Below are 12,738 nucleotides of genomic sequence, written 5' to 3'. Positions count from 1 at the left end.
AGCCAAAGCTGGACTGTACTGCTGCCATCTTGGCTCACTGCAACCTCCCTGCCTGATTCTCCTGCCTTAGCCTGCCGAGTGCCTGCGATTGCAGGCGCACGCCACGCCTGACTGGTTTTCGTATTTTTTTGGTGGAGACGGGGTTTCGCTGTGTTGGCCAGGCTGGTCTCCAGCTCCTAGCCGCAAGTGATCTGCCAGCCTCGGCCTCCCGAGGTGCCGGGATTGCAGACGGAGTCTCGTTCACTCAGTGCTCAATGGTGCCCAGGCTGGAGTGCAGTGGTGTGATCTCGGCTGGCTACAACCTCCACCTCCCAGCCGCCTGCCTTGGCCTCCCAAAGTGCCGAGATTGCAGCCTCTGCCCGGCCGCCACCCCGTCTGGGAAGTGAGAAGCGTCTCTGCCTGGCCGCCCATCGTCTGGGATGTGAGGAGCCCCTCTGCCCAGCTGCCCAGTCTGGAAAGTAAGGAGCGTCTCTGCCCGGCCGCCATGCCATCTAGGAAGTGAGGAGCGCCTCTTCCCGGCCGCCATCCCATCTAGGAAGTGAGGAGCGTCTCTGCCCGGCCGCCCATCGTCTGAGATGTGGGGAGCGCCTCTGCCCCGCCGCCCCGTCTGGGATGTGAGGAGCGCCTCTGCCCGGCCGCGACCCCGTCTGGGAGGTGAGGAGCGTCTCTGCCCGGCCGCCCCGTCTGAGAAGTGAGGAGACCCTCCGCCCGGCAGCCGCCCCGTCTGAGAAGTGAGGAGCCCCTCCGCCCGGCAGCTGCCCCGTCTGGGAAGTGAGGAGCCCCTCTGCCCGGCAGCCACCCCGTCTGGGAGGTGTACCCAACAGCTCATTGAGAATGGGCCATGATGACAATGGCGGTTTTGTGGAATAGAAAAGGGGGAAAGGTGGGGAAAAGACTGAGAAATCGGATGGTTGCTGTGTCTGTGTAGAAAGAAGTAGACATGGGAGACTTTTCATTTTGCTCTGTACTAAGAAAAATTCTTCTGCCTTGGGATCCTGTTGATCTATGACCTTACCCCCAACCCTGTGCTCTCTGAAACATGTGCTGTGTCCACTCAGGGTTAAATGGATTAAGGGCGGTGCAAGATGTGCTTTGTTAAACAGATGCTTGAAGGCAGCATGCTCGTTAAGAGTCATCACCACTCCCTAATCTCAAGTACCCAGGGACACAAACACTGCGGAAGGCCGCAGGGTCCTCTGCCTAGGAAAACCAGAGACCTTTGTTCACTTGTTTATCTGCTGACCTTCCCTCCACTATTGTCCTATGACCCTGCCAAATCCCCCTCTGCAAGAAACACCCAAGAATGATCAATAAAAAAAATTAAAAAAAATTAAAAAAATAAAAATTATAAGTATGTGCTAAAAAAAAAAAAAGATTTCTAATTCAAGACTGCCCACTTCAGTCAGAATAGTGAAGTTTCATATATATATATATGAAATACGGATATATTTGGGGAAGCAGTGAAGGGAGAAGAGGTTGATGTGTTTTGTAATTCTTTGTTTTCGGTAGGATCTTAATTCCCCTCAATGTTCTTCTTTCCTTTCACTAACGCATCTCCAAAGGGCACCTCCCCCTTTCTACTTATCTCTTTCCCAGAAGTGATGCCTTTCCAAAACTGCCACCTTTGGTCTGACACACTTTCAAGGCCTTTACCTTTAGACAGTACTGTGATCTACCAGATCTTAGACTGCTTTCATAGATTCTGCCTTTATTGAGGAGTTTTATCTTTCTATTGCTACTTTTGTCAGAATTAGGCCCTTGAGTCCTCTCTTCTCTTTTCCATATAGTTTTTCAAACATCTCCAAGTCTGAAACACTGAAAACAGTTCTGTTGGAACTTGGTGTTTATTTCTTATTTTAAAATAAATTGAAGGTCATAATATTGTTTCTCCTAGTAAGGCTGAAAGTGTGGGTTGCACGTAGTTCTATTGGTTTTCCTTATTAATCTCTATGTTTTTCTGGGAGAATAAGTGGACAAACTCCAGCTTAGGAGGCCACCATTATCCTAGGGCAACTGGAAGTCCCTCAGGTCTTTTTGTTCTTATTGTTGTTACAGATTGTGACCTGTCCATGTTTTATAAACATTATGAAAACACCCCAGAAAAAAAGCAAAGGGATAAGTCTGTAGACAAGTCTTCCTTTTGAAGATAATCAAGTAACTTTCTTAAAATGCATATGAGCAACAGATTGTGAAATTAAAGTCTCTCATATCTAATAAATAATCTAAGGTAGAATCTGACATGATTCACTATAGCTTACAGTTTTGGGATAATTAGAAGTCCTTTCTGTCAATGTGGAAATACTCACCACGAGCTAAAACAAAAGAAAGAGACTTTAGAGAGTTATAAAAAATAAATAAGGCCAGGCACAGTGGCACACACCTGTAATCCCAGCACTTTGGGAGGCCATGGCAGGAAGATTGCTTGATCTCAGGAGTTTGAGATTAGCCTGGGCAACATGGCGAAATCCTGTCTCTACAAAAAAATACAAAAATTAGCCAGGCATGGTGGCATACGCCTGTGGTCCCAGCTACTTGGGAGGCTGAGGTAGGAGGATCGCTTGCACCTGGGAGGTTGAGGCTGCAGTGAGCCGAGATTGTACCACTACACTCCAGCCTGGGTGACAGAGTGCGACTCTGTCAAAAAAAAAAAAAAAAGCAACTCCAAAACACATAATTGTCAGATTCACCAAAGTGGAAATGAAGGAAAAAATGTTAAGGGCAGTCAGAGAGAAAGGATGGGTTACGCACAAAGGGAAGCCCATCAGACTAACAGCTGATCTCTCGGCAGAAACTCTACAAGCCAGAAGAGAGTGGGGGCCAATATTCAACATTCTTAAAAAAAAGAATTTTCAACACAGAATTTCATATCCAGCCAAACTAAGCTTCGTAAGTGAAGGAGAAATAAAATCCTTTACAGACAAGCAAATGCTGAGAGATTTTGTCACCACCAGCCCTGCCCTAAAAGAGCTCCTGAAGGAAGCACTAAACATGGAAAGGAACAACCGGTACTAGCCACTGCAGAAACATGCCAAATTGTAAAGACCATCAATGCTAGGAAGAAACTACATCAACTAACGAGCAAAAGAACCAGCTAACATCATAATGACAGGATCAAATTCACACACAACAATATTAACCTTAAATGTAAATGGGCTAAATGCTCCAATTAAAAGACACAGGCTGGCAAATTGGATAAAGAGTCAAGACCCATCAGTGTGCTGTATTCAGGAGATCCATCTCACGTGCAGAGATACACATAGGCTCAAAATAAAGGGATGGAGGGAGATCTACCAAGCAAATGGAAAACAAAAAAAGGCAGGGGTTGCAATCCTAGTCTCTGATAAAGCAGACTTTAAACCAACAAAGGTCAAAAGAGACAAAGAAGGCCATTACATAATGGTAAAGGCATCAATTCAACAAGAAGAGCTAACTATCCTAAATATATATGCACCCAATACAGGAGCACCCAGATTCATAAAGCAAGTCCTTAGTGACCTACAAAGAGACTTAGACTCCAACACAATAAATCCTCAATAAAATACTGGCAAACCAAATCCAGCAGCACATCAAAATGCTTATTCACCATGATCAAGTGGGCTTCATCCCTGGGATGCAAGGCTGGTTCAACATAGGCAAATCAATAAACGTAATCCAGCATATAAACAGAAGCAAAGACAAAAACCACATGGTTATCACAATAGATGCAGCAAAGGCCTTTGACGAAATTCAACAGCCCTTCGTGCTAAAAACTCTCAATAAATTAGGTATTGATGGGACATATCTCAAAATAATAAGAGCTATTTATGACAGACCCACAGCCAATATCATACTGAATGGGCAAAAACTGGAAGCATTCTCTTTGAAAACTGGCACAAGACAGGGATGTCCTCTCTCACCACTCCTATTCAACATAGTGTTGGAAGTTCTGGCCAGGGCAATCAGGCAGGAGAAAGAAATAAAACGTATTCAATTAATAAAAGAGGAAGTCAAATTGTCCCTGTTTGCAGATGACATGATTGTATATCTAGAAAACCCCATCGTCTCAGCCCAAAATCTCCTTAAGCTGATAAGCAACTTCAGCAAAGTCTCAGGATACAAAATCAATGTGCAAAAATCACAAGCATTCTTATACACCAATAACAGACAAACAGAGAGCCAAATCATAAGTGAACTCCCATTCACAATTGCTTCAAAGAGAATAAAATACCTAAGAATCCAACTTACAAGGGATGTGAAGGACCTCTTCAAGGAGAACTACAAACCACTGCTCAATGAAATAAAAGAGGACACAAGCAAATGGAAGGACATTCCATGCTCATGGGTAGGAAGAATCAATATCGTGAAAATGGCCATATTACCCAAAGTAATTTATAGATTGAATGCCATCCCCATCAAGCTACCAATGACTTTCTTCACAGAATTGGAAAAAATTACTTTAAAGTTCATATGGAACTAAAAAAGAGCCCGCATTGCCAAGTCAATCCTAAGCAAAAAGAACAAAGCTGGAGGCATCACTCTACCTGACTTCAAACTATACAAGGCTACAGAAACCAAAACAGCCTGGTACTGGTACCAAAACGGAGATATAGACCAATGGAACAGAACAGAGCCCTCAGAAATAATACCACACATCTACAACCATCTGATCTTTGACAAATCTGACAAAAACAAGAAATGAGGAAAGGATTCCCTATTTAATAAATGGTGCTGGGTAAACTGGCTAGCCATATGTAGAAAGCTGAAACTGGATCCCTTCCTTACATCTTATACAAAAATTAATTCAAGATGGATCAAAGACTTAAATGTTAGACCTAAAACCATAAAAATCCTAAAAGAAAACCTAGGCAATAGCATTCAGGACATAGGCATGGGCAAGGACTTCATGTCTAAAACACCAAAAGCATGGCAACAAAAGCCAAAATTGACAAATGGGATCTAATTAAATTAAAGAGCTTCTGCACAGCAAAAGAAACTATCATCAGAGTGAACAGGCAACCTACAGAATGGGGGAAAATTTTTGCAATCTACTCATCTGACAAAGGGCTAGTATCCAGAATCTACAAAGAACTCAAACAAATTTACAAGAAAAAAACAAACAACCCCATCAAAAAGTGGGCAAAGGATATGAACAGACACTTCTCAAAAGAAGACATTTATGCAGCCAAAAAACACATGAAAAAATGCTCACCATCACTGGCCATCAGAGAAATGCAAATCAAAACCACAATGAGATACCATCTCACACCAGTTAGAATGGCGATCATTAAAAAGTCAGGAAACAACACGTGCTGGAGAGGATGTGGAGAAATGGGAACACTTTTATACTGTCGGTGGGACTGTAAACTAGTTCAACCATGGTGGAAGACAGTGTGGCGATTCCTTGAGGATCTAGAACTAGAAATACCATTTGACCCAGCCATCCCATTATTGGGTATATACTCAAAGGATTATAAATCATGCTGCTATAAAGACACATGCACACGTATGTTTATTGCGGCACTATTCACAATAGCAAAGACTTGGAACCAACCCAGATGTCCATCAATGATAGAATGGATTAAGAAAACGTGGCACATATACACCAGGGAACACTATGCAGCCATTAAAAAAGGATGAGTTCATGTCCTTTGTAGGGACATGAATGAAGTTGGAAACCATCATTCTCAGCAAACTATTGCAAGGGCAAAAAACCAAACACCGCATGTTCTCACTCATAGGTGGGAATTGAACAATGAGAACACTTGGACACAGGGTGGGGAACATCACACACCAGGGCCTGTTGTGGGGTGGGGGAAGGGGGGAGGGATGGCATTAGGAGATATACCTAATGTAAATGATGAGTTAATGGGTGCAGCACACCAACATGGCACATGTATTCATATGTAACAAACCTGCACGTTGTGCACGTGTACCCTAGAACTTAAAGTATAATAATAATAATAAAAAAACAGAATAGAAAATGAAGAAATGAAACTACTAGAAAGAATCTACTTCATTTGGTATTTTTTATTTATTATGATGATGCAAGAACATGACAGAAGACAGAAGTGATTTCACTACGTTAGGCTCTGGTATAGCTGATTTACCCATCCATCCAGTACTTATTGAGGAACACTAAACTGCCAGACAATAGGGACGCAAAGATCATTAAGACACAGTCCTCCACCTCACAGACAAGTAGAATATACGTAAGTCACAAAAGGTTGGATGGTATCCTTTCCAAAAAGTTTAAAACTATGCAAAACCATACTATGTATACTTCTAAGGATATATACATACATAGTATAAACATGAAAATGATAAGCATCAAATTCAGGATTGAGGCTAGCTCTTAGGGGATGGGCTGGGAGGCTGAGGGGGATACAATCAGGGAGGAATACAAAGGAGTTTTAATTTTATCAGTAGTAATTTCCTTAAAAAAGAAAAAGATCTGAAACAAATATTATAAATTGTTAGGACCTGACAAAACTGGGTAGTAAGATGTGTGGGTATATTTGTTATATTATCTCTATTCTTTTTTGTATGCTTAAAATATTTTGTAATTTCTAAAACATTTTATTCAAAATGCAGTTCAATTCACTGGCAAGGTTTTTGGAGTTTTAACTAAGAAGTTTCAGAATATATTCAAGTTATGTAATAACACAAAATTGAAAACTGCTTTTAGAAATGAATGAGAAAAATGGCTCATTTGAATACTGTACATTTCTTCAGATACAGTGTTATACATACCTGTGAGTGCTAAATAAGAAGCAATGTACCGTTTTTCCAGACCGTCTCTAACACTCTGAATTGCACCGAACATTGGAGGTATAATCATGATCAGGTTACTCACTGTATTCCCTTTAAGAGAAAAATATAAGAAGACATTTAGGTTAATCAATAACACTTTAAATAAAGATACATTCACGTAGCCTTTAACAACAATTACACAAGTAACTTCTCAGAAAGACATTGGGAAGATATTTTCAAGGTGCTGAAAAAAAATTCTGTACTCACCAAAAATTTCTCACAATAATCCAAATAAAATAAAGATATTTCAGACAAATGAAACTAAAAATTTTCCACCAGCAAACCCACTAAAGGAAATTCTAATTTCTAAAGGCAAGCAAGAAAAAGATCTCTGGAAGAACCTCAGAGATACAGCAGAAAATGGGTTGGGGGAGGCAGCCTATACTGATGCACTGAAATTGTGGTCCATGGATGCAGTATGACATGATGAATACAGGATTGGCTTAATTTTGTTACTTGGAATAAAAAAGCAACAAATTGCAGTTTACATTTTGTGTGTCTCTTTGACATTTCATTTTCTAGTAATGTTTTAATTTCTAGTTTCTGTTTCTAGTAAAACATAGAAGGCCTAATTAATGGATCTTAATTTGATCTTTCCTCCTGTCTTCACAAAAACAAAGTGCAAACATGAATAGCAAAGGAATAGTAAAAAACCCCAGTAGAATTTATAAGTAAATAAAATGGAGAAAGAAATGGCTAAACAGTATTTTATAAATTTGATTATCAGAAGAATAAAGGGGCACAATATTTTCCAAATTTCAAAAGAAGGATTTTCAGCAGAGATGCTAATATCAAGACAAATAATCAATTCACTGAGAGGGTAGAAGAAAACATTTTCAAACAGTCAAGGATTAAAAAAATATACTTACAACGTATCTTTTCTCTGGAATCAACTGGAGAATGTAATGAGTGCAAACAAGGAAACTGACCATGAGAAAGGATGACATGAGAGCTAAGAAACATGGGCTGCAACACAGGAGAGAGGTAAAGAAAAGGCTCAAGACTGCAAAAGGACCAGGGACCACACAGTCCATCCAAACTGCGGCAGGAGAACCAAGAACTGCAGGAAAGAAATTTCCAAGAAGAAAAGGAAGAAAAGGATAGATAATTTGATAAATTAAAAAATTTTGGGGAAAAAATGCCAATGGGCATTTGACAGAGGTGTTGGAAAAATTGTACTATAACTCATTCAACCAGTCCTCTATAACTGTAAACATTCAGGTTATTTCCCATTCTCACTATTACAAGCAATATTGCAATGAATAACCATATATATTTACAAGTGCAGGTATATCTGTAAAATAGATACACAAAAATGAGATTGTCAAGTCAAGAAATAAATCTATTGGCCCAAAAAGTAGTAACAGAAAACATGGACGCATCGTTCTTTCTTTTACAATGAATAAGGATGGGTATAATTTTATCTTCTTTTGTATTTCTTCTCCTATGAAATGTATTTCATGCCCTTTGCCAGTTTTTCTATTGGTCTTTCCTTTTTCTATAAGAAGGAGCCCTTCTTGTAAAAGGGATATTAATATTAACCCTATGTATTTGCTGTAGACAAATTTTTGGTGTTTTTTTTTTTTTGACAGAGTCTTCCTCTGTTGCCCAGGCTGGAGTGCAGTGGCGTGATCTCAGCTCACTGCAACCTCTACCTCCTGGGCTCAAGAGATTCTTGTGTGTCAGCCTCCTGAGTAGCTGGGAACACAGGTGCATGCCATCATGCCCAGCTAATTTTTGTATTTTTAGTAGTCTACACAGAAAGAAATGTTACCATAGAGTACACGATCTGGCTTAGCAGTGCACATTATTTACATAGCCATATTGATATTATGGATGTTACATCCTAACTACTTATTTAGTAAAAAATTATGCTCTGACTTTATTGAGAAAATATAGTGGGGAAAGCAGGGATGGTATAAAAAAGTGAAATCCCCAACCACCAAAACTAGAAGACAACAGACAATATCTTAAATTTACAGATCCAGAAATAGGACTGTAAGGCAAGTTATTCAGAAATCTGAAGCCAAATTAATAATAATAAAAAAAAAATAGCTGGCCAGGGGCAGTGGCTCACACTTGTAATCTTAGCACTTTGGGAGACCAAGGTGGGAGGATCGCTTGAGCCCAGGAGTTCTAGAGCAGCCTGGGCAACACAGTGAGACTCATCTCTACAAAAATAAATAAATAAATACATAAATAAATAAAATAAATGTTAACAAAGTTATCGTCAGACTTCTGTTTCCACACAAGATGAAGAAACAAGAACCAGATTTATCCTCTTACCTGAAATAAGGAGAAGAGGGGAGCAGAGGGAAGGGGAGAGGAGACAAAATATATGAAACAACTATTTTCAAGACAATAGACATCAGGCAATGATTCCCGAGAAACCAAGAAACAAATGGAGGCCCCTATGATTGCCCCTAACTTACTGCCTGGAGTACTCAAGCCACAGCATAAGGAGGGAGTACCCAGCGGGACCTTGGCAGGCTCCCTGATGAGGAAACAAAGCGGGGAGTTTAGGAAGACCAAGGTGACTAGATTTCACAGGAGACAGTATATGAGAGACAACTTTAGAGAGAAAGAACTCAGGAAATCTATAAAGGGCCCCCTAACTATTCAGCAGAAGACTGATTAGCAGATGTGTAGGAGCAAACTAGTCGAAGCCAGGAAAGAATCATGGTGAAAATATTAGAGGGAACAGTACCAGGTGTTCACACATAGCCAGTACACACATAGCCAGAAACAGTGCCTACTCCCACAAGCTGAAATGGTAAAATTTGTATCACACTGGGCATTGGATAAAGGAATGAAGAAGGCCTGGCCTCAGTAATAGGGAATAGCTAGTACTAGACTGAACCCTGTTCCAGACACACCTAACAAATCACAAAAGCAAAATCCAAAAGGATCAAACTGTTTCCAAGTAGCTTCACTGAAATCCAGAACAAAATCCAAGACTATTTATAGTAATACAAAAGTTATTCAGCACCTAACAAAGTTAAAAAAAGCACGCTGTCAGGTATTCAATCAAAGATTAACAGGCATACAAAAAAAGCAAGAAACATGATTCATGAGGAAAATAATCAACTGGAACCAACCCAGAACAGATGTTAGAATTAGCAGACAAGGACTAAAACAGATCATATAAAAGGCTAGAAAATGCAAACTAATCTACAGTGACAGAAAGAAGATCAGTGGTTGCTGGGGGAGAAATGGTGGAAGTTCAATGCAGAAGGAGGGCTTACAAAGGAATAAAATAAAACTTGGAGGTGAAGGATATGTTACTATCTTGTTTTTGATGGTTTCACAGGTATAAGCCAATGTCAAAATTTAATTTGTACACTTTAAATAGGTGCAGTCTGTTTTGTATCTCAATTATACCTCAATCAAGCTGGGTTTGTTTTTTTTTTTAATTTTGCTTCTGGGGAGTAGAATTAGACAGTGGGAAGCAAAGAAGGGTTGGGAAAGAACATTGCCTTCTGGTTTTGTTAAAGTTGTTTAGCATTATCTAGATTTTTAAATCTTTTTTTATATATTGCTTTGATAAAATAAAAATTAATACAGAAACCATTTAGGAGAGGGAGTAAGATCGTTGGGAATAGTTTCATAGATGTATTAAGATTTGAGCTAGACCCTGAAAGGAGAGAAAGGAACAAAAATATGCTGAGCCTATTAAGTACCAGGTACTGAACTTTATATTTTACATGTGCTATCTTACTTGCTTCTCACAACCAATCTTGTGAAGTAATGTTGTCCCTATTAAAAATAAACAGTAAAAGCGGGTTAAGAAATTATACAATTTACAGTATACAATTCCAAGTTCTCACAATAAGCAAATGGTGGTGGCAAGATTTTATTCCAGGTCTATCTGTCCTTATAGCCAATGTTCCTCTCACTAGATGTGCTAGCACAATGTTCACACACAGGGTGCTTATTAATTATAATGTTTTAAAAATTATATCAGAGTATTTTATTCAGAATATATTAAATGACTTCCAAACTGTACAAAGAATAAAGTAATTTGCCTAGGTAGAGTATGAAAATGTAAGGTGGGGAGCCAGACAGATTGAGAGTTATATATCCAAACAGCAGTTATCAATAGTTTTAAGTAAACCTGTAGGAGATGTTGAATATTTTACCATTCAGGAGTGCCCTAAGATTCAAACTAATGAAAATCTTTACTGATGACTAAGATAAAGCAATGGAAACATGCCCAAACGTACAGGTAATATTAAATTTAGCTGAAATGTCAATAGTATGGAAGTCAGTAATACATTTCAAATTACCTGGAGGCAGGGAGTGCAGGAGGGTCTTACAAACTATATGAAACTCATTTAAGGACAATGCACAAGTTTTACAAATTAGAATGAAGAACGTGCAAACCACAAATATAGGCTTGTTAGAGAGAGTAAGGACAACCCTGACAGAAAGTTCCAAAGACAGAAAGATGACAGTAGGCTATTCTGGGAGGAAAATCTCAATATACTAGTATTCAGAGGTAAAAATGGAAAGAGCTAGATAGTGGTCCTCCTACTTTTCTCTGCTTTAATTCAGCTTCTCATTGGGATGTTTATCTATTTGTGGCACCCTAAACAAAACAGAAATACTAAAGCATTCAGAGTAGAGACTCATATAAAGGCATAATATACTAAATAAATAAAACACAACATATAAGGAATGGAATGACTGCTATCTTCAAATATCTGAAGGATTCCTGGGTCAGACTGACAATCTGAACATGTAACTGCAGTTTTGGTGTTACAGATATAATTTGCAATAGCATCAAAACACATCACATATCTAGGAATAAATCTGACAAAGACATATAAGACATAATACTAATAAAAATCCCAAATGGTTTTGGGTACAAATTAAAAAGCTGATTCTTAACTTTATATGAAATACAAAAGGCTAAGAAGAGCCAAGACAATCTTGAGTAACAACAAACCTGGAGTATTTACACTACTAGATATCAAGGCCGACTAACAAGGTTAAATAGAACAGGTAAGATTATAAGAACATACTAACATTTACGAGCACCTGATTTATGACAAACATAAGCCTGCAGTGTATTAAGGAAAGGATGGTCTTTTCAATACAGATACTGGATCAACTGCATATTTATATAGGAAAAAAATTAATCTGGATCCCAGGTTCACACTCCTTACACAAAAATAAATTCCGGATGGGAGCTTCTCTGAACCCATTCTGGTTCAAGGGCTGCCCAATTCGATAAACAATTAAAAATTTGTTTTAATTAAAAATAAATTCCAGAGGTACTATAGATCTAAATGTAAAAGGTAAAACAATAAAACCTTCAGAAGAAAATATGGGAGAACATCTTTATCACCTTGGAGAGGCAATGATTTTTTTAAGTAGGACATGAAAAGGATTAACCACAAAGGCAAAAAATTGATAAATCAGGTAAGACTGTAAAGTCAGGAAAAAAGAATAAAAGGTTACTTTTAAAAAGCTGATTTAAAGAATAATAGATATGTAATTGCTTTGTAAATAAGCAATTTAGCTTATATAGCTATACATGTTAGCTAATTTAATTTTACTAAGCAAAATAATGCACATAAAATGATCGTGGACTTAAAACTTTGGGTAAAAAAATGGTTTCAGCCCAGGCATTGTGGATCATGGCTATAATCCCAGCACTTTGGAAAGCCAAGCGGGGAGGATTGCTTGAGCCCAGGAGTTCGACACCAGCCTGGGCAACATAAGGAGAACCCATCTCTACAAAAAAATTTTTAAAATTAGCCAGGCATAGTGGCACTTGCCCGTGGTCTTAGCTGCTCAGAAGGCTGAGGTGGGAGGATCGCTTGAGCCTGGGAGGCTGAGGCTGCAGTGAGCCATGATCACACCACTGCACTGCAGCCTGGGTGACAGAGCAAGACTCTGTCTGTTAAAAAAAAAAAAAAAAAGTCAAGAGTTCAATCAGAAAAG

At 39.1% G+C, this 12,738-nt stretch overlaps 1 protein-coding gene across 4 annotated transcripts in view; it reads right to left on the bottom strand.

Annotated features, from left to right (window-relative positions):
* ACER3 (alkaline ceramidase 3) overlaps window positions 1–12,738 on the bottom strand; it is a 161,692-nt gene that overhangs the window by 89,558 nt on the left and 59,396 nt on the right. For all 4 annotated transcript variants that reach the window (XM_001175032.8, XM_063783252.1, XM_063783253.1 and 1 more), the window contains exon 2: window positions 6,730–6,840. In XM_001175032.8, the coding sequence (XP_001175032.1) occupies window positions 6,730–6,840 (111 nt within the window). The remainder of the gene's footprint in view (window positions 1–6,729; window positions 6,841–12,738) is intronic.

This window comes from Pan troglodytes, chromosome 9 (assembly GCF_028858775.2).
Source record: "Pan troglodytes isolate AG18354 chromosome 9, NHGRI_mPanTro3-v2.0_pri, whole genome shotgun sequence".
Classification (NCBI taxonomy): Eukaryota; Metazoa; Chordata; class Mammalia; order Primates; family Hominidae; genus Pan; species Pan troglodytes.
Note: the sequence above shows the minus strand (reverse complement) of the source record. Positions and strands in the feature narration are given on the sequence as shown.